The 27,814-nt window shown below is 34.8% G+C and overlaps 1 protein-coding gene across 3 annotated transcripts in view; it reads right to left on the bottom strand.

Moving 5' to 3' along the window:
• Positions 1-27,814, bottom strand: part of PEX7 (peroxisomal biogenesis factor 7) — an 86,069-nt gene that overhangs the window by 27,376 nt on the left and 30,879 nt on the right. For all 3 annotated transcript variants that reach the window (XM_038526125.1, XM_038526124.1, XM_038526126.1), the window contains exons 7-9: positions 26,612-26,725; positions 25,000-25,055; positions 1,617-1,716 (exon numbers count right to left, since the gene is read on the bottom strand). In XM_038526125.1, coding sequence (XP_038382053.1) covers positions 1,617-1,716; positions 25,000-25,055; positions 26,612-26,725 — 270 coding nt within the window. The remainder of the gene's footprint in view (positions 1-1,616; positions 1,717-24,999; positions 25,056-26,611; positions 26,726-27,814) is intronic.

The following is a 27,814-nucleotide window of genomic DNA, read 5'->3' as shown; positions in this document are numbered from 1 at the left end:
ATTTAGAAAACACTTGGCACTCTGGACAAGAACCTGCTATGACCTCATACATTAAGGAGACCCCAGTCTTGGACTCATAAAGTATGGGTTAACAGAACTGTATGAGAAGAAAAATATTTACTTAGAGTCCTTTGTATGATATTGCCACATTTCAATAGGTACATTACAATTTCTTTTTAACTAGGACAGCAAAGAAGTATGATTATTTTACTAAAAATCATCTATAAAAAATGTATTTCTCAGAAAAGGAACTAGTTTACTTGAAGCACACTGTATTTACATTAAAGATAATGCTATTTTATCCATCACTATTACAGTTTCTTCTCAGAAGAAATGCCATTAAATCATTTAAAAACAATTATTCTAATGTTATTATTCTAATGTTAATGAGAATATTCTATAATGAGAATATGTATTTTTTGGGGGGAGAATATTTTAAAATGAGAATTGTCTTAAGTTCTTAAAATTAAAAAAGTATCCATTTAAATTTAAGAATTTAAATTTAAGAATACAGTAATGAGAAATGAGGCTTGTTTTTTGTTCAAGTTCTAAAATTCATCATAAAAACATAACTTCTTAGTCATACTCTATTTTCTTTTTATGATTATGGTGTTTTCACATGGTCTATAAGTGTCTAATCACTCAACATACTGTGTAGTGTTTCTGACCTGAGTTTATAATTTCTAAAACTGAAACAGCATAAAAAAAAAAAACTCTAAAGAATATTTAAAGTCCAAAATAGTGACTCTCAAGTCCTCAAGACAACAAAAAGGGGAAAATATGAAGTTTATTAATTTTTTTAAAGATTACTTGAGAGAGAGAGAGCTCACGCAAGTGAGCACAAATGGGGGAGGGGCAGAAGGGGGGAGGTCCAGAAGGAGAGAAGCAGACTCCCCCTCCCCTGCTCAGTGCAGAGCCCCACACCAGCTTGACCTTACAACTTGAGATCATGACCTGAGACGAAATCAACAGTCCATGCTTCACTCACTGAACCACTCAAGCACCCCTGAAATTTATTTTTTTTAAATCTTTTTTTTTTTAATTTTTTTTATTTATTTATGATAGTCAGAGAGAGAGAGGCAGAGACATAGGCAGAGGGAGAAGCAGGCTCCATGCACCGGGAGCCGGACGTGGGACTCGATCCCGGGTCTCCAGGATGGTGCCCTGGGCCAAAGGCAGGCGCTAAACCGCTGCGCCACCCAGGGATCCCTGAAATTTATTAATTAAAATAGCAGCCATTCTACTCTACTTGGTTCCCCATTGGAACCCTCTCTTTTGACATCAAGTGTGGAGAAGATGGTGATAGTCCTGAGAAGAAAATGACCTACCTATCATCTCAACTGCTCAGTGGGACAGTCTAGAACTACACTCTTGACTCTCATCAACCTCTGGGGATAATCCTTCCCCATTCCATTCTTCTCTTGTCACCCTCTGTATTGGGAGAAGTCTACTCAAATGCCCAAGTTTATATAACAAAAGAGATTAAGTTAATTAAGTAATTGTACTTTGTCCTGCCCTAAAGGCAAAAGTGTGTTCTTGAAAGCAACATGGGCCAAGCATAGAGCTAGTTGCAAACTTTGTGGGTAGGAAAAACATCAGGAGATACCACCCATTACCTGAGTAGGACTCTGAAGACTTAAATCTAAACCACAAGTAAACTCCGTATGATGTTCCACTGTTTCAAGAAGAGGGTCAGGCTTTGAAAAGTTCCAGAATCTGTGAATATAAACAGAAAGAAATAATTTAGGTGCTAAAATTACCAAAAAATGTATCTAAGAAAAAAACAAATATTTACCATAGCAGGGTCTTGATCAAAACAGCTTCAACCAAGTCATAAATACAGAGTCCCACTACTGAGCTACATAAAGAAATCTAATAAAGAAAAAAATGTACTCCATTCTATTATATAAAAAATGAAATTATTAATCCATATACCCTTGTAAAAGACTATTATATTCCCATTAGTATTCTTGTAGAATAGAAGCTTAATAAATTTTAGTTTAATTTTTTTATATTGCACAAGGACATTTAAGATGAGAGATACTATGCTTTTGTAGCAATTTCTAAAAGCATTTATGATTATAAAATAAGGATATTGGATTACACAAACTCTAACATTTTGTGACTTTTAAATACTTCATTTCTCAACAACTGATATGAAAAGATCTTAGATTTAATTTACATTTCAACAGCAATTCAGATTCTTTAAAAACAATCTGTTCTCTTATGAAAATCTCTGTAATTCTGAAAATCGTCTTTTTGAGGCACAGTCTTTCTTATAGATTCTACATCAAGGTAATTTCTATAGACTCAAGAAAAACTGAAATGTGTTTTCCTAGGCCAATATTAAGTATTCTATTTATCTATAGAAGACTGGGAGTGGTAATATTTACCATAATATGCCTCTGATTTCTACTGTACAGATAAGAACTTGGCTCTATTTTCAATACACAAAATAGTGCTTTATTTCTAAAGCTGTATTTGCTCATCATCTTTCTTATTTGATTCTAAACACTCCATAGAAATGGCACATTCAGGATCATAGAGTCATACTCCAATTCAGCCTCCCTAATGATCTGCAACATGGAACACACTGAGGGTTTAGCAGATCTCTTTGAAAGAGAGTAAATACACAGAACCAACAGTCATAGTTTGTTTAACCTGGTGGTATTATTTCCCTAATAAATACAGGGTTGGTCTTATTAAGTTTGAAAAAGATTGTTGCTATGGATAAACCACTGTGTGGGTACCAGAGAGACAATGAATAAATAGCTCCTTTATCAGATTACTGAAATCTACAAAATATTTAAGGAGAGTGATTTTTACTTTTGCAAATTTCCTATTCAAACAAATGAGGGAACAGGCTGCAGTCCTTTTCAGAAATCAAAATAGTGGCCTCCACTGTCTTTGCGTATTTGTTCCTTCGGGTCAAGACAGATCTTATACTGAAATCTAATTTTCTAGATTTTGATAATGTTTATATAAGCAAAAGTAAATAAGTCATCATGTAATTTCATTTCTAGAACATGGTTATTCACTGATTTGCATTACTTGAAACAGTAATCAAATGATTTTGTATATACCCACTATGTTCCAAAAAATATTCAAAATGGTTTTAAAAATGAGTTATTTGATATGGCCTAAAAAATGAGTTAAAGGAAAAGGATAGGAAAGTAAATTTGAACCTGCAATGAAATTGATAAACAAAAATAAAGAGCATCCTCAACATCCTCGAAGGAAACACAGAGATGTTGCTTCATAGGCCACTACTCATGAATCAATGGTATTCATTCTAAAGGGTAGTAGAATCATTCTGTGGGAAGGTCAACTTCATCTATATTCAACTTTCTGACTTCATTTAGGATTTAGATTCTATTTCAATCAAATAGATGGTCATTTGTCTTTAGACTAATCATAAAAATTGGTTTCTGAATTTCAGCAGAACTTTTTAAAGATAATAAAAAGCAAAAGGATTCATTTGTACCCTCCTGACAAGTTCCTAGGATGCAGTTTTTGTTATTATTTTGTTGTTTTGAGCCAGTTAAGGAAAAGGCTGCACTTAGGACAAGAGAGGTGGGCCTTAATACAATTTAGGATGCCCAATAAGGATGCATGTGTGAAAACATCTAACTTTGGCTTGCAAGTATGACAAAGGAAGTCACACATGCAGGAGGGCTGAAATTCTCCCCAAAAAGTCAAGCTGGGGGTGCCTGGCTGGCTCAGTCAGTAGAGCGAGTGACTCTTTATCATTAGTTCAAGTCCTGTGTTGGATGTAGAGATTACACAAATAAATAAAACTTAAAAACAAAAAGTAAAGCTGAATTTACTCTAATACATAGCTTAATGGGTGTTCAAGATACCATACAGCTCCACATCAGAGTCACACTCACCATAACTTTAACCTGGGAAAAACTACCAGGTATTTACCCACAATCTGCAAAACATTCATCAAACAAGATGCATGCTAAAACTCTAAGGATACTATTTGGTGAAGGAAGGGTTAGTGAATGCCATAGAAGCACTATCAGCTTATTACATCAGTTCACAGCTCTCACAGAAATTACATAATACACAAACTATGCATATTATGCAACTTGTACAAAAATTTTGAGAGGTTGACTTCCAGCAGAATAGCTGATGAGGTGTCTAGACCAACATTCTTACCGAAAAAAAAATTCCTAGATAATACATAAAAACAAATACTACCACAAAAACTTCATAAGAGCATCAATGAGGGACACTCAGGTCAAAACTAAGACTGAAGCCCAGAGCAGTGTATCAACAATAAGCCAGCTTTCACCTTGACAGAGTTTGCTAAACAGGGAGAACCAGAGCTTTGACTTTAACTTCGAGGGCATCAGGAGCCAGAAAAGTCAGAAAAACTAATATTCATAATTTAAAAATAATTTTCAGTAAACTAAAATATCTTAGCAAACGTATCAAGTGAAATACAGTAGATGGCACAAGCTAAATAAGTTGAGAAACCACAAGCTAAGCAATGCATCTATACACTATCATTTATTCTTTCATCACTAATGGCTTTTTTAATAACAAAAGAAAAAAATGTATTTTCTTCCTCATTCCCCCTCTCAAATGGCATTGAACTGTTAACAGTTCAATGTGGACACATCCAAAACTGCTCTATGTTTCTCCATTCCAGTTCCACCAGGAAGGGGCAAGCAGTAAGAAGGAGATGAGCGTTCCTCCACATTTTCTCATGTTAGCAATTAAGGCAGTAGGCAAGGTCTCTCCTCGCAATCTTTTGAAATCAAAGGTCTCAGAAGCTCTACATATCTGAGAACCTTCATATGCCTATCATACAAGTAAAATAGGCTCCTTTTATTGGGAGAAGTCAGGCTACATTTATCATTAAGTGGTCAAATTAAGCATATTATTGTTAAGTGCAATGTTTGCTTTGGTCCAGCACATATACTACTTGGTGCCTTTTTGTCTCTTTGCTGATGAAATCACTGCCTATTTAAGCTCTCTCATGGGAAGCAAATATACAGGACAGGCCTCCAATGATTAAAAATATTACAGAACTGTGGGAACATATTTCATTTAAATTGGAGATGGAGAGAGAGAAATATTTATCATAGTACCAATGCCTTCTTTGGGTTCCTGTTTGCCTTCTGGTTCCACACTTCTTTTTTTTAAAGATTTTATTTATTTATTCATGAGACACACACAGAGAGAGAGAGAGAGAGAGAGAGAAAGAATGAGGCAGAGACACAGGCAGAGGGAGAAGCAAGCCTATGCAGGAAGCCCAACACAGGACTCAATCCCAGGATTCCAGGATAACGCCCTGGGCTGAAGGCAGGCGCCAAACCGCTGAGCCACCCAAGGATCCCCTGATTCCACACTTCTTTAAAAAACAAGTATGTAGCACTATGTTAAATAAAACACCCAAACTATTTCAAAAATAAAGTTAAAATTATTTTTTACTCTACTAAAACATCATTTGGAATCCCTATACTAATACTTCTGAAATTCAGCCAACATATGAGTTCAGTAAAAGATTTATGATATTTTTCAAAATTCTTCTTATTCCTTTCCTATTCTCAACTTACAGATTGGTCCATAATTCTTTGTAAGTCTTTCCTAACTACAATAAAAAGATGGGAAACAATTTTGGCTACTTTTCCATACCTTACATGTAAATGAATTTTAGTCAAGCTGAATTTTAATTAATTTTAGTCACATTAATTTTAGTTGCATTTTTAAAATTCTAAGCAAATTGAACAATTATAATTCCCTGTTTGCACTGCTTTGGTCTAGTGTTCTCTAGAGTGATGAGCAAGAAATATCACAACAGCTTCTTTTCTTGTTGCTTAATTACTTGTCATTCAACAATTTATGAGCCTCGTATATGCTACATACTGCACTGGCCATCAGAAGCAAGAGAGACGTGGCCTCAGCACTCCTTCCTGCAGTTCTGAGTTCAGTGGGATAAGCTGACATTTTTTTAAAAGGCCAGAGAAACAAATAAATGTTACTGCAATTGACAAGTGCCCTGGAAGATAATGCAGGATGTATAAGAATGACATCCTGGGGTGCCTGGAAGGCTCAGTCAGTTAAGTCTCCAGCTCTTGATTTTGGCTCAGGTCATGATATCAGGGTCCTAAGATCAAGCCCTGCATTGGGCTTCATGCTCAGCACAAAGTTTGCTTGAGATTCTTTTTCTCTTCCCTTCGTGCTGTAAGTAAATAAATCTTCCAAAAAAAGAAGAAGAAAAAAAAAGAATGACATCCTGAGGAATTGACACTGAGCTGAAATCTGAACATTGAAGAGTTAGCCAGGTAGAAAGTAGCTGGAGCAGAAAGGGTCAGATCTTTTAACCTACAGGTCTTTTAGCCTATGTGAGGAATTTGGGATTTTTCTCTTAAGTATAAAAAACAAAACAAAAGGAAACAAAAAAACTGAAGGAGTTTTATATATTTGACTTTACATTCTTTAAAAACATTTTCTTGGGGGATCCCTGGGTGGTGCAGCGGTTTGGCACCTGCCTTTGGTCCCGCGTTCCTGGAGACCCGGGATCGAGTCCCGTGTCGGGCTCCCTGCATGGAGCCTGCTTCTCCCTCTGCCTGTGTCTCTGCCTCTCTCTCTCTCTCTCTCTCTCTCTCTCTCTCTGTGACTATCATGAATAAATAAATGAAATCTTAAAAAAAAAAACATTTTCTTGGTAAACTTTTAAATCTTATAATAGTTTTAAATCTGCAGAAAACTTATAAACCAAACAGAGTTCCCATAAAGTATGGCCCTATGAAGTATGGGTTCAAAAAGAGAAAATATCAGCTTGGATTTAGGATGGTGACAGTGCTAATGAAAAAAGGCTAATGGATTGGAGATATATAAGGGAAGAAGAATGAATACAACAGAAGACAACAATTATTATTGAAACAGGAAAAAAAAATAATGATTCCTATGTTTCTGGCTTCTATCATAGTACTTACAAGACCTCCACACATTTAGTTACTCAGAGATCTATTTTTCTCTAAAAGGCACTAAGCTCCTTGAATTCAGGGACAGTGTCCTATTCTTTGTATCTCTAGCATATATAAAAGTATCTGACACATGGACTACCCAAAGCATGTTTCTTGAATGAATGAATGAATGAATGAATAAAAAATAAATGTGAATATTAAGAATGACATAAATAACAAAGGCCAATCTCCAGGTAAGGTAACCTTAAATCACCTATAAGATGGTTCCCAAATGATGGACCAGAGACTCATTCCTCTACTTTGCTGAGGAATTTTATCTGAAAATTCCAATTGAGTAGATCTGTATGGAATCCAAAAATCCCTTCTCAGGAAATAGTGATGCTCAACCAGCTAGGTCTGGGAATTACCATCTATATAGCAGCACTTCAAGAGATAGAGATTTGATAACTTCCCATAAGAAACAACAGTGATATAAGACAGAATGGAAGGCAAGGGAAAGAGCCAGCAGGGTGGTGGTTCTCAGCCTTGACTGAATGTAATCAACTGAAAAATTTTAATAAACTACTGATGTATGAATGCTATTCCTAGAATTTCTGATTTAATTGGCCCGGGGCAGGTCACGGGCATTGGAACTTTCAACCATTCTCCAAGTGACTGTAATGTACAGCCAAGGTTGAGCATCTCTGGGGGGCTGGGAAGTGGGGGAGTGGCAGATATAACCCATTAATTGAGAATCACTGATCTAGACCAGCAGTTCTCAGACTTAACTTTGCATCAGAATCACCTGACGTGCTTGTGACAGATTTTGGAGGTATGGAGTAAGGCTCAAGAATTTGCTTTAGAAATTAAGCAATCCATCATGACATAGCTAATAAATGGCAACCCTAATGTACAGACTCTACTAGCACCATGTCCAGTACTTTTTCTACTGAAAGATGCTGCCATTCGTTTTTTTCTCTGGGGCATGCCAAGGAATCTGGAATATAAGTGGCCTGGGGCTCTCCAGGTAGTTCTGATTGACATCCTCAAAGTCAAATAGACCTGGGCCAAGTCAGGCTTCCCCCATATACTCCTCAAAACTCCATAGAAAATTCCATTCACAAAAGCCCATGCCAAGACTCCATTCGTCCACCAGCTTACATTCAAAACCAATACTCTAAGAAAATTACAAGCTAGAATAAATCTGAACTCCTATAGCAAGGAGAAATTTTCATTTCTTCTAATATTTTTAATATGCATTTACTAGATCTCTCATCTACCTTGCTGTCCCTTCCTCACTTTTGTATCACTCAACTGATCAGCTCTTTTTGTAATCTTATAGATTCCCATCATTTTGAAGTGAATCCTCCCTGAGCAGAACACATGGAATCACGGACTTATCATTTTATTGTCTGTATTATTGTCTTATTTTATTGTCTGAGATTAAGACATGGAAATTGTAAAACTAGCAAAAACAATCTTGTAAAGAGCTAAGCTTTCATTCATTAACTAAAGAATATTTACTGAGTGCTAATGCTCATTTATCTGCATGACTAGACTGGAGAGTTGTTGATTTTTGGAACTGGTAAAAAAAATTAAGTTTAAAACTGAAAAATACCATCTGCTAAATGAAAAAAATATGATTAATTTTAAAGAATTACTGGGACACCTGGGTGGCTCAGCAGTTGAGCATCTGCCTTCGGCTCAGGTTGTGATCCCATGGTCCCGGGATCGAGTCCCACTTGGGTCTCCCTGCATGGAGCCTGCTTCTTCCTCTGCCTCTGCCTCTGTCTCTGCCTCTCTCTGTGTCATGAATGAACAAACAAAATCTTAAAAAAAAAAAAAAAGAATTACTGAATAAGTTTCAAAGACAACTTTTACAACTCATTCACAAAAATCCAGAAACCATATTTACAACTGTCAAGGTTAAGTACAAAAGTCTAGAATTAAGATTCTCTATCAAAATAAGTGCAATTTACTATTTCACTTAAAACTTCAATCAGAGGGATCCCTGGGTGGCTCAGTGGTTTAGCGCCTGCCCAAGGCATGATCCTGGAGTCCTGGGATCGAGTCCCACATCCAGCTCCTACATGGAGCCTGCTTCTCCCTCTGCCTGTGTCTCTGCCTCTCTCTCTTTCTGTGTCTCTCATGAATAAATAAATAAAATCTTAAAAAAAAAAAAAACCTTCAATGAGATCAGTATTTCACAGGGGCTTACTCCACTTCATCACAATAAATATTAAGCCCAGGAGCCCCATACCACAAAGCCTAGCGTATTTTAACAGATTAAAGAAAATCATTAGCTGATGGAAGGCTTGCTCTGAGAGTATTCATAGTTGCAATCCACAGAGATACAGGATGATTTTCTGAAGAATGCCACACCTCAACAAAAGGAGATAAAGAAAAAAACAGAAACACTGTTAAAGATTTTGTTTACTGCTTACTAGTACAAACTATTGAACCATAAAACAATTTTCCAATCAAGTTCAAACAATATCTTAAAAAAGAAACAAAATGGAAGAACTCTATCTAGCATGAAATAGTATCAGTATCTCAGGGATGAGAGTAGTCTCTGTTCAACCAAACTGTAACAGGCACCAAAATGTGGCTACCTAGGTTAACTACCTGCCAAAAAGTGGCAATAGGTTATCTTACAGAAGTACAGACCACGGTGCGATTGGATGAGGCTGCAGAACTTCACACCCAAGTGTTAAAAAACTAAAGTGATAGCAGCTGCTTGCCTGTGCTTTAGTCCTTTATCAGCTGTATCACTATGAAATTCTTAATGTCCTCACCTCTGCAGCTAAGCTTTTATGAATAAACCCATTTGGGTTGTCAGGTTGTGGGATGTCTACACAGCTTACAAGGATCTCCTTTACTGAACAACTCTCTTGTCCCTGGAGGACAGTTAGTGATGGGGTGAGGGAGAGAAGCAGACACTGATAAATGTGGGAGAAAGAAAAACACACAAAGCAGACCAAATAATTCTGCTTATCTGGTGACTGGATATGAAAGCTTAAGGGGGAAAACAAATCTGTGCAGGAAGAGGAGAAATGAGAAGCAGGCACTCAACTCAAGCAGTTTCAGTATCCTAGCTGGCCCCTGCAGCACTCCTGCCCTGGTGCTCTAAGGGATTCAGATCCTGAGTAACACCTCTGCTTTTCTATAGAAGCTAGCTCAAGATGGTTTCTGTTTTACACACGAGCCTGCACACATGCACACACATGCCCTAACAGTGAAAAAACATAAGGGATGCTGCTAAATTTTAAAGAGGCAAATAGATGAGTCTTTGTTGGTGTTTATCATTGGTATGGTTCACTCTATTAGGTCAAATTTCTAAGATTCAATGTCAGAATATATAATGTTGCCACATTCCAGACTGGAGCTTCAGAGAACAGACTTCGAGGGTGAATTATTTATCCTTAAGTTCTCAGGGGAAAGAATAAAGTACTAACAGCTGGCAGGTAGTACCCAGTTGATCTAAACAAACAGGCTCGCTTTGTGTGCAAATAATTAAGGGGGGGGAACACTGAGGTTTTCTGCTCAATTACCTTTTTCTTAAAAACTGTAATTGCACAGATTAGAGTCCACTAATTCTACAAGGCTTAGAACAAAGAACAGCAGCTTCCTGCATAGTTCCCTCTGCCCTTCACCTCAGAGCCAATCATTTTCCATTTTTCTGGCTGTTTCTTCTGATACACTGTGCTTACTTCCTCTATATTTCCAAATAATATATTCACAGAATTCATTGATTTATTTTCATTTTCACATATTATCTTTTGACTTCCTACTGTGGAAGATGAGGCAAAGCATTATCTACATTTTAGAAAATATACATATACACAGTAAAAGCCACCCAGATGCCTGGTGAAACTGCACAACAGAAGTTCTTAAAAATTATAATACAAATTAACTGACAAACTCCATAAATTTTCTGTTGGAACTAATCAACATAATTCAAAGTTCAAAGCAGTGACTGACACTGCACTAAGCTAAGGCTTAACATTCCTCACTCCTAGTAGATCTATGTATTTCTTCATGTGCTTGCATTAGGTTATGAATTAGACATGGATTTGGTTTGATTCTTAATAAAAAATGTTAGTACTAAATAGCTCTGAAAATGTTCTGCAGTTATAAATCAAGGTATTTAGAATCAAAAGTCTTACATATTTCTTTCTAATTAATGTATGTTGTTTCATTTTATAGGAAATTACTTTCATTTTTCACCTGGCATTTAACTTGCAAAATTACTCTTCACTTCATCAAAAGATCTTTCCTGTATGACAATAATTAACACAAGACTTTTCTAATTTAAACAAGTCAAATAAAAAAAAAAAAACAAGTCAAATCGAAAAACTCTTTGGGACATAGGAAAACATCAATCTATCAACAAACTTGGGAGCTTCATACATACAAACACCTTAACCATTAGTTATATGAAGCTCCAAGAGGTTCATTTGTAAACTGCATATTATAATTGATTGTAGAAAAAAAAAAACCCTGTAAGTTTAACTGAATCAGGTACCAATACAATGGTTCCAAATTTGTTAAGTAGCAAAATTTTGTGATTTAGTCAGTCCTGACTTAAATGCAATAGAACAGCAAATTTTATCCTTGAAAAATATCACTTTCCTATCCCAACAGGCCTTCCCACTTTAAATGCAGTTTTATTAATGACTACTTCAAACATAATTAAAGGGAAAGCCATATTAAAACACAATTGCTGTAGGCTTTTACGCTCAGAGTGAGCCAAGGGTAATATAACTTTACATATAATTTAAATTCACGTGTATCTAAAACATTTCGTTAGTATAAACCTGTATCAGGTACTAGGGACAAAAGGATGAAACAGGCAACCATAGCCTTTCATCAGGTAACATGCTTTATTAACACAAAATATATTCAGTATTAAAACACTCTGATTAGTCAAGCAAATATGTGAATGTGAATATTCTCATCCTTAAAAAGCAAACCAAAGACAACGGCATTAAGATGCTTTCCTAATATCAGTGGCGAAGTTTAGTGAACCTTTGCCACAAAGCAAAACCTGTGATAGAGTTACAAAGACACATCTAAGATATCTGAGAGGCACACGACATGAAACGACTCTTTGATCATTTTAGGGATTCAATCACAGTTACTCAAGTGTTAAAAGTGTCATATCATTAGCCACATAATTTTTCTTGTGGTTTGATGAACAAATGTAGAGGAATTAAGAACTGTCTTAAAAGATGAAGTAAAATGAACATTTGACACTGCATATGAACTCACATTCAGCCGTGTTTCTTACCTATTTACTTTGACTGACCTTTTTTTGTGGGTAAGGGGGACTAGGTAAAGTTGAAATGAAAGGTTTGCAAGACAGAGTACATATTCAGCTATACTATCTGTTTACTTTGGCTGACCTTTTTTTATGGGGAAGGGGAAGAAAGAGAAGTATCTGCCTGTGGAAATCTCTGTGCTAATAAACATAAGGATCAAAAGAGCCCATCAGCCACACCAAAGTTAAGACACTTACTATATAAAGGAAAATCCCACGAGAGAAAATGCGACAAAGATAAAAGGTATTTCTGTGTCTGCTGCTTTGTTAAGATTCTAAGTTTACTACAATACAATTAAAGACCATTTTCTTGCTTACGCAGAATAAAGCCATTTCTTATTTTACAAGTAAACAGTATCACTAAATATCACATTTATGAGAAGGTATTAGTAAGAAACATTTTCAGGGTCTTACTTTACATGAGCAAATACTGCTTACTTTTTTCTCAGATGTTTTTATTTTTAAAATCACCAACCCACAGAAAAATGAAAAGAATATAACACGTATATATTTTTTGTCTAGATTCATCAATTGTTAAAATTTTACATTTGCTTCATCTTCCTCTACAAACACATATTTAAAATAATATTTTCACTGAATCATTTAAAAATAAATTGCAGAGGCCACAAGCTGAGTTGCTTTTTGTGATTCTGCTTCTTTTCTTAATAATTTTGATTAGACACATAAGAGTGACACAGTACTATAAAGTTTGAGGAATATCTATGTGAATGAAAAAGAGAAGAAACTAAAATATATTGAGTGCTTGACAGGGGCCAGGCACTATGGGGACAGCTTTGCATCACTGATATTTAAATTTCATAATAATATATTTTATGACTGAGGAAACAATGGCTCAGAGAGGTCAAGTGACTTTGTAAGAGATTAAATAAAACAATACCTAGTGATGGCAAATCCAGAATTTTAACCTATATTTCTTTTCCTATATCATGCTGCCTCCCTCAACAGTGATTTTTTTTAAACAAATATATAGATAACTTAGAGAAAAAGATGGGTTTAATTGAAGTAGAAGTAGTCATGTGGTTATGCATTTGAAGAAAATGATCCACATATATTCAGCTTTGTCTGTGTGTACAAATTTGCTCTGTTCTGGGTCATGCTACCCCAAATTCACAAGGTATGCTTCCCCCAACCCATCTTGACAATGTAAAAAGACTTCCCATTCACAGAGCTCCTCCACAGTTTAAGCACTATAATTATCTTATTAAAGTAATGCTAGGGAAGGCATGAATGATGAATACTTTAGCTCTCCCTACAGTACTTACATTTTAAAATAGAAAACTTATTATAAGTATTCTCATTTAAAATATCTGCTATTTCTCTGAGCACTTATTATATGCCAAAGGTGTTTATAGTTTCATTTAATCTTCTAAACATCCCTGCAAAGTATCATTTCCTGTATTTCACAGCTAGTAAATGGAGGAAATGGCCTTTCACCAAGTCTAATGGACTCATAAGAACATATGTTTATCCTACTACATAGAGGATTTTTGAATCCATAGAACTTTACTATATGACTCCAGAGACCAAGGAATGGGGAGGGCCAGTGCCCCTTCTAGATAACTTCCTACCCCCACTTAGTACTTCTTTTCACCTACTTATTAACTTAGAATTTGCTAAATTATAAGTTATGAGTAGATGTTTAGAAAAGTTAGCAATTTCATCGTATCTTACACTTATTTTTTCTAAATAAAACAGTTATGAAGTCTTAGTCCTAGATTATCTACTCTAATATCTCCCAGTAAAACCTTAAAATTATATAAGTTTCAGTATATTGTCTGGTCAGGAATGTATCCTATTTGTAACTTGGAATTTAAATATACTTCAATATCATAGTAATATAGTTCACTCCATGACAGATCATCAGGTATGTATTTCCCCACAGTAACATTGCAATAATTTAGAAATCTGACTTCTGAGAACAACAACCCAAAATAGAGACCCCAAAAAATCCAGAAAAGTGAGTGTATGTGAAAAATGGCTATTTTTAAGTCTGTGTATTTTATTTTTAAGTCTGTGTAGATAATAATTGTTAAGCTAAAAGTACGGCACGTAACCTTTTATGCATCTATCATTGTCAGGACCACTTATGTAGAATACTTCAATCCTGAAACAATTATAGATACAATGGGCAATACCATATTTTGTCCCTAAGGAGATAATGTTTACATAACAGGGAGAAATTATACTATTTGGAAATTAATATAAAGGCCTGGGCCTACTAGAAGTGTTCAGGTATTGAGTAATATAAAAAGTATCAGATTAGGAAATAAAAGATCTAGGTTCAAATTCAGCTCCATTACATGCCAGCTGTGTGATAATGGCCTATCTCCCAGCATCACTGCATACTTGGTAAAATGAGGAGTACACGCCCAAGGTGGTGGTGTGTGAATTAAAGGAAACAATGTATTATTAGCATACCTTATAAACTGGACATAACTGATCAAAAATAAGAAGTCATATCATTTTGAGCACCAGGTACTACATGTAAGTAATGGATCACTAAGTTGTACTCCTGAAAACAATATCATGCTGTATATGTTAACTGGAATTTAAATAAAAATTTGAAAAAAAATAAGCTAAATGTAAGAACAGATACTGATGTGTTAGAATCTGAGGCATAATGAAGACTTTTTTTTTGGACCTATCCCGCTCAATATTCCTACTGCCTGAAATCCATTCCACGGGCCACTGACCCTGGATGAAGGGGAGCCACTTCCTAACTGCAGGGCTGCCTTGGCCATTACAGCACCTCAGGACTAGTCTCTGCCCACTAAACGCCAGATGTGTCTGCCAGCATTACCACAAAATCAAATATGCCCCCACTAAGAATTACTGTAGGTTAAATTTAAAATGTAAATATAACCAGGGAAACACACATTAAGCCTCAGGTCCATATAAATAAATGGATAAAAATGTTCTTCCAAAGGGGTAAAAACCATTAAAAGGAGAGAAAGTAAAGAATGCTTACCTAAAGTTTATCTGGTATGTAACTTTCCAGACATTTTCCAGTGGAAATGCACACATGTACACATATTATAATTACAGAAGCTTTTTTTAAATCAGTAATAATTAAGATCACAGTCACCCAGGTTTAGGCCAGCCCCCGAGGAGTGCTACAGCCAGCTTGTTCTGTTCTGTGAGAACTGGCTGAGCACAGCTTCCCAACCCTGTGCTTACAGGTATCACATCATGCTGGCAGCCTGATATTGGCCATAGTGGGAGGACTTATTCAAACACTACAAATCAGGTCACCCCCACCTGCCAAGAGAGCCAGTGTTAAAGATTTTTCAGGCCACTAGTCAGCCCTTATTGAATTATGTTGAATAACAAACTGTTAAATTAAAAAGGCATCACTATCTGGTCTAATAAACAAGAAAAGCACTGATAAAAATACTAGTATCTTATATTTATACTTTTAGAGCTCTGAACTAAAACTAAAAGTTATGTACTGGAGAACATGTTGACAATAAGTTGCCCGTTGTCCCAAGAAACTGAAATCCCAGGAGGCAGAGGACAATAAAAGGCCAGGTTGGGGCTGCCTGCTTTTGATGATAATAAAATACAAATTATCATCTCACCCTTGAAGGCTAGAGCTGAAATGGGCCTCCACTCCAAATAGATGGTCTTCTGTCACTATCCATTCTGGCAGTGTATTAATGACCATAGTGGCAAACACTTACACAGCTCTTGCTATGTGTCAGCATTTGTGGATATTACTCATCACACAATAAACCAGTGTGGTAGGTATTATTATCCTCTCCATTTTACAGAAGAGGACATTGAGCATAATGTTTTAAAATAGTTTATGCAACTTTATACAGATAGTAAAAGGTGGCCTGGCTCCATAGTCTGGGTCCTAACTTCTATGTTACCCAAGAATGTGCCACCCCACAATTAGCCCATTCAACTCATATTTGTCACTACCCCCAAATCTGGATTTGTAACTACATGTCTCCCTGCTATTCCCACTAACCCCAACACATATGACATGCTCAGGACTCCCAAAATATGTTTCTACTTCTCTCTAGGCCTTTGCTTTTTATCATTTCATCAGCAAGATATTCAGAACCATCTATTACAAGGGCTGTCAGATAACAGGCATTCTATAAAAATGCCTGAATTTTATTTTTTTATTTTTATTCTTTTTTAATATTTTATTTATTTGACAGGGGGAGAGAGCACAAGCCAGGGGAGCAAGAGAGGGAGAAACAGGCTCTTCACAGAGCAGGGAGCCAGATGTGGGGCTTGATCCCATGACCCCAGGATCATGACCTGAGCCAAAGGTAGACGCTCAACCAACGGAGCCACCCAGATGTCCCTAAAATGCCTGAATTTTAAAGCAGAGTACAGCCCTACCATTTTGTAACCAAAGTAGCTTTTTTTCTTTTTTTTTTAGATTTTATTTATTTATTCATGAGAGACACAGAGAGAGAGAGAGAGAGAGGCAGAGACACAGGCAGAGGGAGAAGCAGGCCCCATGCAGGGAGCCCGACATGGGACTCAATCCTGGGTCCCCAGGATTATGCCCTGGGCCAAAGGCAGGCGCTAAACCACTGAGCAACCCAGGTTGCCTGTAACCAAAGTAGCTTAACAGTTGATTGGAAACATTAATGTTGCTGGTATAGACAGAGCAAATTTCGTATCATACAAGCTTGGATGAACACAGTTTGAAAACACTGGAATTAAAACTAACTTCATATTTTTCTTGCTGAAAATACTTTAAGTCTAAAAAAAACCCACTACTGTTTGGTATATTACTACCAAAGACTATTCACAAAGAATGTTTGGAAGGTTAGAATATTTATAAAAGTATCATGAAGCTGAAGAGTATCACTCTGAGTTTAAATTTATCATATTTGTTTTATCAATTTGTAAAAGTTGTATCTTTAAATATCTGAGAAATATTTGTTACACCTGGAAGAGACAAAATGTTGCTTTTTCTAATGAAAAAACATAATTATAACAGCTTTTCCTTTTGTTTGGCTGTCATACATACTGGATCTGCTGATTTCTGACTGTGTTTACAAAACAAGTCACTTAGTATGAAACCAAACACAAGCACTCAGAACTCAAATCATGCTTACGCATGGTTGGCATAACAAACATGGCTCAGTGGAGAAAGAAGTAGCCTAATGGAGAGTACATCAGAAGAAGATAATGTAATAGTGAAAGGGACCATAAAGGAAAGGAAGGAAATTGAGTGGGGAAAAAATAGCGAGGAAGACAAACTCCTAACTCTGAGAAACAAAGGGTTGCGAAAGGGAAGGGGTGGGGATGGGGTGATGGGTACCAAGGAGGGCACTTGATGGGATGAGCACTGGGTGTTATACTATATGTTGTTAGATTGAATTTAAATTTTAAAAAAAGAAGAATATAATGTGCTAAAATCTATGGTAATAACATTCACAGAAGAATGGAAATAATTCACTATGAAATATTTTAAATTTAGTACCATCTTGAGTGAGAGAACCAATGTGTATTTTTATAGAGTATATTGCCCATCAGCTAAAGGGAGTTCTGATGTTTTTCATGAAGGTTAGAGTCTTTATTAAATCTAAACACACTACTTTCAAATGCTATGTTACATACAAATTTTTAGATTTTTATTATTTATTCAGTGAAACATAATGAGCTACTATGCAGGTAAAGGACTGAAAGCTTTTTCTATTAGATATGATAACATATCCACATAAAACAAAAATAGGACACTTGAATTCCATAATACTAAGATATCCATCACTTCATCAGTTTTGACATAATGTCCACAATATGAATTATTTTAAAGGCTTAAAAAACTAAACAAAATGTAAAAGTGGACAAATAAATGAAAACTTATATTTAAAGAACTTATGTTACAAAAATTAGCCATTCAAAATCTATACTATCTGTAAAATTATCAGTTCTGAAAATTAAACAGGTTATTATTACTGGTCTTTTGTCTTAAAATTTTTTATGAAAATGAGTTTTCTGACACTAAAAATATCATCAATCTAATGAGATTTAAAATTCTTCAGAGGATAAATTTAACTCAGATCACATGGGGTAAAAAAATCTACCAAAAACGTATCTTTGTATCTTTTCTGATCTTTCCACCGTGTAGTCACCACACACAAACAACGAGAGACTAAACTCACAGAAGACATTACTATAGTTAAAGCACTAAAGTTGTATTCTCAGCATGTTTTGAGAATTACAAAATATATAGAGTCAAAAATGAAATTTTAAAAAATGATTTTCAGGGCACCTGGATGGCTCAGTGGTTGATCCCAGGTCTTGATCCCAGGGTCCTGGGATCAAGTCTCACGTGGGGCTCCACACAGGAGCCCTCTGCTTCTCCCTCTGCCTGTGTGTGTGTCTCTGCCTCTCTCTGTGTCTCTCATGAATAAATAAATAAAATCTTTTAAAAAATGATCTCCTTTTCATTTACTACTTACTTTCATTCTCTTAATAAAGACTTTGATAGTCCTATATTGAAATACACAATTATTAATTTCCAGTTATATTTAGTATGAACGTGGAACAGTAAAGTAGCCATAATGTATGTTAAAATTAAAATTCTATTTCTGGAAAAAAGAGGATGTCGCTTCTACATACTGCCTGTGATGGAATTTGACTTAAGTTTTTTTATCCACTTCATATTGAGAAAATGTTAACTAATTTTGCAGGGGGGGGGGAAGGATTCCAGGTTTCAGGCTTGACTGGGGATAATATTCTCATGAAGACCTTAAAATGGTCCTGGTGTACAGAAGCTTAGGAGACCCTAACAGCTTGGCTAGAAAGGAAAGAGCAATGTAAGAGAGAAGTTAAAAGAAGATACAGGACATAAAGTAATAAGTTACAGGCTAAGGGAGCAGTAGGGAGTTGGAGAACAACGATATAAGAGGGAAAAGGGGTGATTTCACAGAGTCCTGAAAACAACCATCAGATTCATGTCTGATGATAGATAGAGCGCCAAACCGCTGCACCACCAGGCTGCCCAGGAAAACTGTATTAAATGTCTTTGTCAGTTATATGTTAAGGATCTTGTATTATTTAATTATCATTTCACTCTTTCCAAATGCTTACAAATACAGCTATGACACTTTTGATCTTGCAGCATGTCAAAGAAGCCATTCCTCTCTCTAGAAGCACTAAACATCTATCCCCCAATCTCCAGTCTTGCTCAGGATTCAGGAAAGGAGCAAAACCTAATTCTTAGAAATAGAGAGAAAAGTAAGACTTCAAATTGTGATGAATTGTGATTGAACTTCAAATTGTGATGGGTTTGGGGCATGTTTAGCTACCTACAAGATTTTATAGTACAGTTCACATTCAAAGTCTAGGCTTCACAGATATATCTGAGACAAATCTACCATCTACAAAAGTAAAGCATTTCCCAACTGGGTCTTTAAGGAAACTCAAGTATATAAATAAAAAGGGGAATGGCCAGTAGGGTTAAGATCATGATGACAGTTCTGAAAAGAAAGTACAGCTAAGTCACTAGGTTTCTCCCTTTAATTAGAAACAGGACAGAAATGGATTTAATATGCCCCTTAATAATACCTTGAAACCAGAAAGACCCAATTAAAATTGTTAGGGACGCTAAAAATGAGATCAAAAGATTAATGCCCCATCTCATTCGGTCAAATCTCCAGTGATCAGTTTCAAACACCAGAAAGGTCTTTGAAATCCAAGGACTAGATTCTATATTCAGAAATCTCTTTTGAGCCCACAAGTGACACTAGGTAAAGAGAGAAAACTGAAAGTTCTACTCTTCATACTGCTCAGCTCATCCAAAGGATCTCACATCACTGGCCATCCACATCTGGTTGAAATCCTCTCCTAAAGTTTCTGTGGCATATTGCATGCTCTCTTTTAGGTGGGCTGTTTCCTTCTTTCTTCCAACATTAATTCTCTCCTGTTTTTTGCTTCTCTTTCTCTAAACTTATCTCCCTTGGGCTTATTCATTGTTGTGGACTGAACTGTCAGTAAGTTAATGGCCTTCAAGTCCATATTTATAACCCAAACCTCCAGCCAATAATCTAGCTCACAATTACAGCTTTGAAAAGTTTGGGGGTGGATGGCAAGCAACTGCCAGGTTTTCTTCCTGTCTGCCATGTTGCCATTCTTTGGCTCCCATGCCAAGTTCTTACTATTTTATACAGACTATTAAAAAAAGTACCTGGTTATCCTTTTAACTGATAGCTGGAAGCCTCAGTGTAATTATGTTTCCCAGTTTATCTTCATGCTTGTATTGAATAATTTTTTTAAGTTAGGGAATATATTCTTTCAAGGCATTGTTATAAATTATTCTATTCCATAATACATTCCACAGAACAAAGTTATATAGTTTCTGCCATACCAATTACTGACTCAGAAGTAAGGGAGAGAGGAATTCTGAGTAGTTGAGGCAGTGTGGCCATGCAAATCCAAAACTCCTGGAGCATCTTCACAAAAACTAATACAGAACAAGAACAAATAAAACTATACAAGACTTGGGGTGCCAGGGTGGCTCAGTTAAGTATCTCATTCTGGATTTCGGCTCAGGTCATGATCTCAGGATTATGGATTACGCCCTGTGATGGGCTCCACGTTGGGCATAGAGCCTGCTTGAGACCCTCTCTTTCCCTTTCCCTCTGACCCTCCCCCCAGGTAGTATGTGCACACTTGCTCTCTCTCCCTCTCTCTAAAAAAAAAAAAAAAAAAAAAAAAAACTATACAAAACACAGGCCTCCAACACACATGAAATTCTAATTACAGGTAAAAAGAAAAAGAAAAACAGAACCTCAATGAGCTATGTCCCATGTTCCAGCTGGCATTAGTTCTCAAAAACAATATAAAAAGCGAGGCAGGGGATCCCTGGGTGGCGCAGCGGTTTGGCGCCTGCCTTTGGCCCAGGGCGCGATCCTGGAGACCCGGGATCGAATCCCACGTCAGGCTCCCGGTGCATGGAGCCTGCTTCTCCCTCTGCCTATGTCTCTGCCTCTCTCTCTCTGTGTGACTATCATAAATTAAAAAAATAATAATAAAAAAAATTAAAAAAAAAAGCGAGGCAAAAATGAGGTAACATTTTCAAAACACTTCAGAAATGTAAATTGAAGAGTTTATATTCAGATGAGCTACACTTTAAGAACAAGGCTATAGAGAAATAGTTTTAAACATGCAAGAGCTCCTGAGAATTCTGAACACATCAACTCTTTTCAAGGAATACTAAAAGATAAACTTCATCAAACTAGGAGATGATGGGGAAATTTCAGCAAAAAGATTGATGATATTTAATATACTTAGTTGTATATCTAACATTAAAACAAGAGTAGAAAAATAATATATGTTATATGTTGCAAGGTCTGACAAATTATAAATAAAATAATTCAAAATTTGATGAATAAGGGAAAGGGGGAAAAAAGGAAAGTAGAATAAATTCACTGTTTGCTTTATATGCAATAAGTAGGAGTCAAAATACCATTAAAAACTCACAAGTCAGATAATGGTTAAATTTTTTAAAACAGGCAAATAAAGACATTAAAAAATTTTAAATACCAAAGGTAAGCACTAATATAGACAAAAACTTACCTAAATATTAAAAAAATTTAAACAGAAGAGCAAAAAAACCTCTAAAACACAACAAAAAATACATCATATACAGAAACAGCAAATATAACATAATATACATTAATAGTCACCACATAAAATAATATGACAGACCTGATACCAGACATGTTTTTATCAAGAAATATGGATAGATTAAACTTGACTATGACAATAAAAAGACTTTTCATTTAGTTCACCTAGCAAGACCCAGCAAGACTTTTGTATATGCTCTATACAAAAGACATATCAAAAATAAAATGTTTCAAAAAAGCTAAAAATGAAGGTATGGGAAAAGATGTACCTGGAATGTGGAAACAGTATGAAAGCAGGGACAAGGACATGGGTAAAAGACAAAGCACAACTAAAGCTAAAAAGGATTAACTATGACAAAGAAGGATTCTCTTTGATGCTACAAGTCTCAATTCACTATATGGTTGTTATAAATATCTATGCACCAAATAACACACTACACTATCTACCTTTATGAAATCAAATTATAAGATTTGCAGGGAAATACAGAAAGAAGCCCACTGATAATAGTTTTAACATCTCACTCTCAGTACAAAATAAACAAAAAATAAAACAGGATACAGAAGATCTAAACAGCAATCAGTAGTTTATGTCACATATCGAACTTCACTGTCTGATGATACAGAATATGCCTTCTACTCAATTGCTTATGAAACACTCACAAAAACTGATCATTTATTAGGTCCCCTCCCAAAATCAGTATATTCTATAAAACAGAATGACTAAAAACTGTAATCATAATGCAATAAAACTAGAAATTTTTAACAAATTTTTAAAAATTAAAAAGTACTTTCATCTGGAAATTAAATAACTTCCTATTAAACAACTCTTTGAAGATAAATACAAACAGAAGTTACAAATCTTTTAAAGATGATAACAAAAACATTGTATATCAGAATTTTGGGGCTAGAAATGAAACAGTAACTAGAAGAAAATTCATAAACATTTTATTAACAAAATGAAAGAATAAAAATAAATTCCCAGCTCAAAAGTTGAAAAGAGAACATGGTAAGACCAAAGACAGTAAAAAGAAAGAAATAACAATGATAAAAGTAGAAATTAATGAGATGATGAATAGAAAAACAGAGTTCTAATTAATAAACCAAAATCTTGTTTGCTGAAGAAAAATAAAACATACATATACCATTAAATAACTTAAAGAAATCACAAACATACAAAATCAGAAATAAGAGTGAAATAACCATTGAAACAAGAGAAATTAAAAAGTCATGACACTATTTTACAGACATTTCTAACAAATAAATTTGAAAATCTATAAGCTAAGGATAATTTCCAAAACTGATCCTATTAGAAATGAAAAGTTTAAATAGACCAATTTTCATATAAGAAATAAAGTTGAAAAAAAAGAAATAAAGTTATTTTAAAAAAAAAAAAAAGAAAATTATCAAGAAGTACTCCACACACAGAAAAAAAAAAAAAAAAAAAAAAAAAAAAAAAAAAAAAAAAAAAAAAAAAAAACATGCCTGGATGGTTTCCCAGGGGAATTCATCCAAGGCTTCAAAGACCAAATAATCTCTGTTGTACAAATTGTTCCAGGGCTTTGAAAACTAGGAAAACTTCCTTTTTATGAAACAAGTAAAACACCAATGCATAAACAAAAAAATAAATAAAATAAAAGAACAAACAAAAGAAAGAAAACTGTAGGCCAATACCACCTTTGAATACTAATGCAAAAGCTCTACATAAAATATTAGCAGACCAAATGCAACACCACATAAGAAAATAATACGCAAAGATCAAGAGGGATTTAGCCCAGGAAGGCAAGGCTGGTTCAACTCATTAATGTAATTCCTTAATAGCTCTAAGGAGAAAAATCATGATCATCTTCACAGATGCTGAAAAAGCCTTGGATAAAACTTAAGATCAATTCTTGACTTTAAAAAAGACTCAAGAATTGATACACACTTACTTAGCATGACAAATATATATATATAAAATTAACTATATATATATAAAAACTATACATACAGTTTTATAAAAACTATATAATATAAACTATTATATAGTCCCTGAACAACACAAATTTGAACTGTGTGGGTCTGCTTACAGGCAATTTTTTTCAATATATATACAGTACTGTAAATGTATTTTCTCTTCCTTGTGACTTTCTTAATAACATTAAGAGCAAAATTGATTATTACAGGGTATAGGACCCTACAGAATGGGTTGGAAAGAATAGAGGAAACAGACCTTTCTGAGTATACCTTTACATACATCTTGACTTTGCAACCATGTTACTATTTTGTCTGCTCAGAAAAATAGACAAAATCAACTAGGATGGCATGAAATCCTAAAATTGAGTACAAACAGAAACAAATGAATCAAACTGTATTTCCAATGAATGACATAGCCACATTGATGGAGGGGAGCAGAATTAACCTAAATAACCTTTAAACACAGTGTTTGGACTAGGGGAAAAAAGTTCTAAAATGTGAACTAAATACAATTCTGTTTCACAGAGGCACAGTTTTGCAATTCTGAAACAACTCTGAGCTTTCTAGGGTTTGCAAAAAGTCAATGTATTGTGGATAATGGGAATTAGGAGTTACATATCTGGAAAAGAAGAAAAAAACAGAATAAATCTTGCATTGGGTGGTACTGGAACTGGGACATATGGCTAGACACACACACACACACACACACATATTCATACATAGATGTGGATGTGCTCACACAGATATATACATTCATCTACATATATTCACAAACATACATATACCCTTGCTGATTTTTTTCAACTATAACAACATCAGCCTTAAGATTCATATAATCAGACCTGAAGAAATGGAATTTTGCAATTTTTAAAATCTAAATTTAAGATATTATTTATGCAGCCTGTTGTGTAGAAAGATGTTACTACAGGAATAATTATCAGGAAAAAAAGGCTTTTAAACAGAACAGCCAGGCTGTCTTTAAATAGCAAAGAATTTGTGTATGTGGTCAGATCATAAAAACAGAACAAATATAATATTAATACTAGTGGCAAATATTCAAATGTGCCCAGCTCAGATTATTTCCATATTAGTACAATAAATATATTATCTTTCATAAAAATTGAAAAGATACAAATGCCACTTGGTATTTCACAATGAAACTTATCAAAAACTACTGTACCTTACAGTAAAATCATAGGAGCAAGAGGCCAGAACGGAAGCATGAAATGGTGAAAACTATAAAAACAAAACAAAACTTTTTTAAGTTAGCTATAATTATACCATGCTACTTCATGAGGTCATTCCCAGGAGCGCCACAATAAAGTTTAATCAAGACCGTCACTTAAAATTACATTTCCCCAAACCTTATATGCTTTAATTCAAGGCAAGAATCTTCTTGCCTTTTAGTAGTATCAACTGCAGGAAAAACATTCACTTTTACAATTCTCCAAAGAAAAGTCATTCCTCAAGCTTTTTAGCACTTATTTAGGATAAAATATTCCCAAAGAGTTGCTATTCTGGAAAAATTTTTTTTTTTTCTTTTTTTATTCTGGAAAAATTAAATACAATTTCCTAATTGCTATCTAAAAATGACTCAAACAAATATAAGGGACTTAAGTATGTCATCATACAAATACATAATTATATAATTTACCAATTTTATGAATACATCTTTGACTCTATAAGCACGTATATCAAATCATTATCTACATGTTAAATAAAAACATCTTTAAAAGAATTTTTATGCTATTTGCATATCACAACTAATGAAAAGGACATTAAGGACAAAAACTAAAAATTTAAAGACTAATATATTTTAGATAAGTAATTAACATACTTTAATAAGCTGTCCTTTATAATTATATTTCTTCAGTTTTTTTTCTTCCCAGTACTTTAATAATAGCTATATAACATAATTATAACTACATTTGAATATGCTTTATAGTTTATAAAACACTTTCAGTAAATCACCCAATTTCATTCTCAAAAGCACTGTGAAATAAATATTGAAAATATTTTTCAACTACTAAAACCTGTGTGCCATTAAAAATAACAACATGGCACTGGGTCTTATACTTTCAATTGCAACCAGTAAAATTTAAAGTATTAATTTAATTGAAATTTAGAGTTTTTGAAATGGGAATAACCCAATTATCTGGTTTAAAAGATCAATAAAGTACTTCTTTACCCTTAGTGTAATAAAACAAAGAATGAGATTGGGAGATGTCATTTAATAAGATGTTTTCCACAGTGACTTAGCAAAACCTACCACTAAAAGCCAGGAAGCTAACATAAGTCCCCTTATAACCAGGCACATTTCTCGGGGGCAGTAGAAAAAAGTTATCTTTATCTCGTCTTCTGCTGTTGGCAGAGTGGAAAATTTTCTATACCCCAAATTTTTGTGAACATTCATATTTATTATTGTGTTAGAGAAGAAGAAACCTTTCTGTAAGTTTCAACAAAAAGACCTTCCCACTGAATGCAAAATTATGAAGAATACCAAAAGTGAATTACCATAGATAAAAATATGAAAAGGAATAGTAGCATGGAAATGACAGAATGAAAAAACATTTCTATTTAATCGCTGGTACCAATCGAATACATTGTCCCAATTCATTCAATAATTATTCAAATATTTTACCTTATTTTAGCTTTCATTGTTCATCACCATTAATTGGCTAATGGAGATATGCATAAAAAGAATCAATAATCCCAACCCCTAACTGTGTTTTCTATGTACTTCACTGATTATATTTACACTATATATATAAAAAGAAAAAATAAACACTTACTTTCACTCTCCTAATAGCATAGGTATGACCAAGAAGTTCAAACACGGGTTGCCGTACATTCCTCAGGTCCCAGCCTCTCAAACTACAATCAACTGCCCCCGTCACCAGCAGATTCTGCAAAACGAACCAGGGAAAAGTGAGCATTGAACATATCAGAACAACCTAGTCTCAAATGGCATTGTGGATTCTCCAATCTACCTTTAGTAGTATCAGTAAGTACATAGGGGTTTAAAAATGATGTCTGACGAATAAGCTCACCCTTCTCTTCAGGGTATTCTGAGGCTTTACCAGGCCTTAAAAGGCAATAGACCTGTTAACGAGGAATATTGGGGGAAAGCAAAGGGTACAGATTTGATTTTCATGTTTTTCTAAATCTAATCCAATCATTGTTCCCCACTCTCATGGGCCATGTCTTTATACAATATCTAATCATATCTGAGAAGCTCTGCAGTAGTGGTGAGTCTCCTATCTATTCAGGCTTTACAAATCTATCTAGAGCCCTCGGTGAATCCGCAGTTCCCGGCTGAAGAGGCCAGGTGCTAGGTACACAGTCAGCCCCATTCCATGTCAACCAGAGCAGTAATTGATTGTCTGGATGTGCTGCATTTCATGGTTAACTCATTTGAGGAAAAATTCCAATAATTTAAAACAAAAACAATTTTAACAACTCTCAACCACATATCAGCATCTTTTTTAGAATTCCCAAAAGTATAACACATAGTCCACAATTCATTTTCTATATGGAAAACTCATTTATGATGACAGAGATTTGAACTGCAGTCATAAGTTCTGAAACTGTTATTTAGATCAAGTATCATAACTGAAAATGTACTCTATTTTCTTTTAATCTATTTTATTTCTTTTCAAAGACTTCTGCCAATATAATGCTCTCTTAACTTCCATTAGGTAATTAAAACTGACAAGAAAAAAGGCATATGTGTCTGTCCCAGCCAACAGACCACTGCAGGTATATAAACACTATATCAACACATGTTTAATCCATTTCTATTCTGAATTCATATGCTCCTGTGGTTAACAGAAGCTTTGCAAAAAGGTACAAAGTGACACTTAACTTACAGGAGCATGGAGTTTGTTGGAAGATGAAATAAAATTTTAAAAACTGGTAGACTGTCAAACTGAAAAGCAAGTTACAAAGTGTTCAGGAGACTAACCAGCAAAATGAATGGGAAATGAAAGAAGAGG

The sequence above is a fragment of the Canis lupus genome, chromosome 1 (assembly GCF_011100685.1).
Source record: "Canis lupus familiaris isolate Mischka breed German Shepherd chromosome 1, alternate assembly UU_Cfam_GSD_1.0, whole genome shotgun sequence".
Classification (NCBI taxonomy): Eukaryota; Metazoa; Chordata; class Mammalia; order Carnivora; family Canidae; genus Canis; species Canis lupus.
This window is presented reverse-complemented; position numbering and strand designations above follow the sequence as displayed.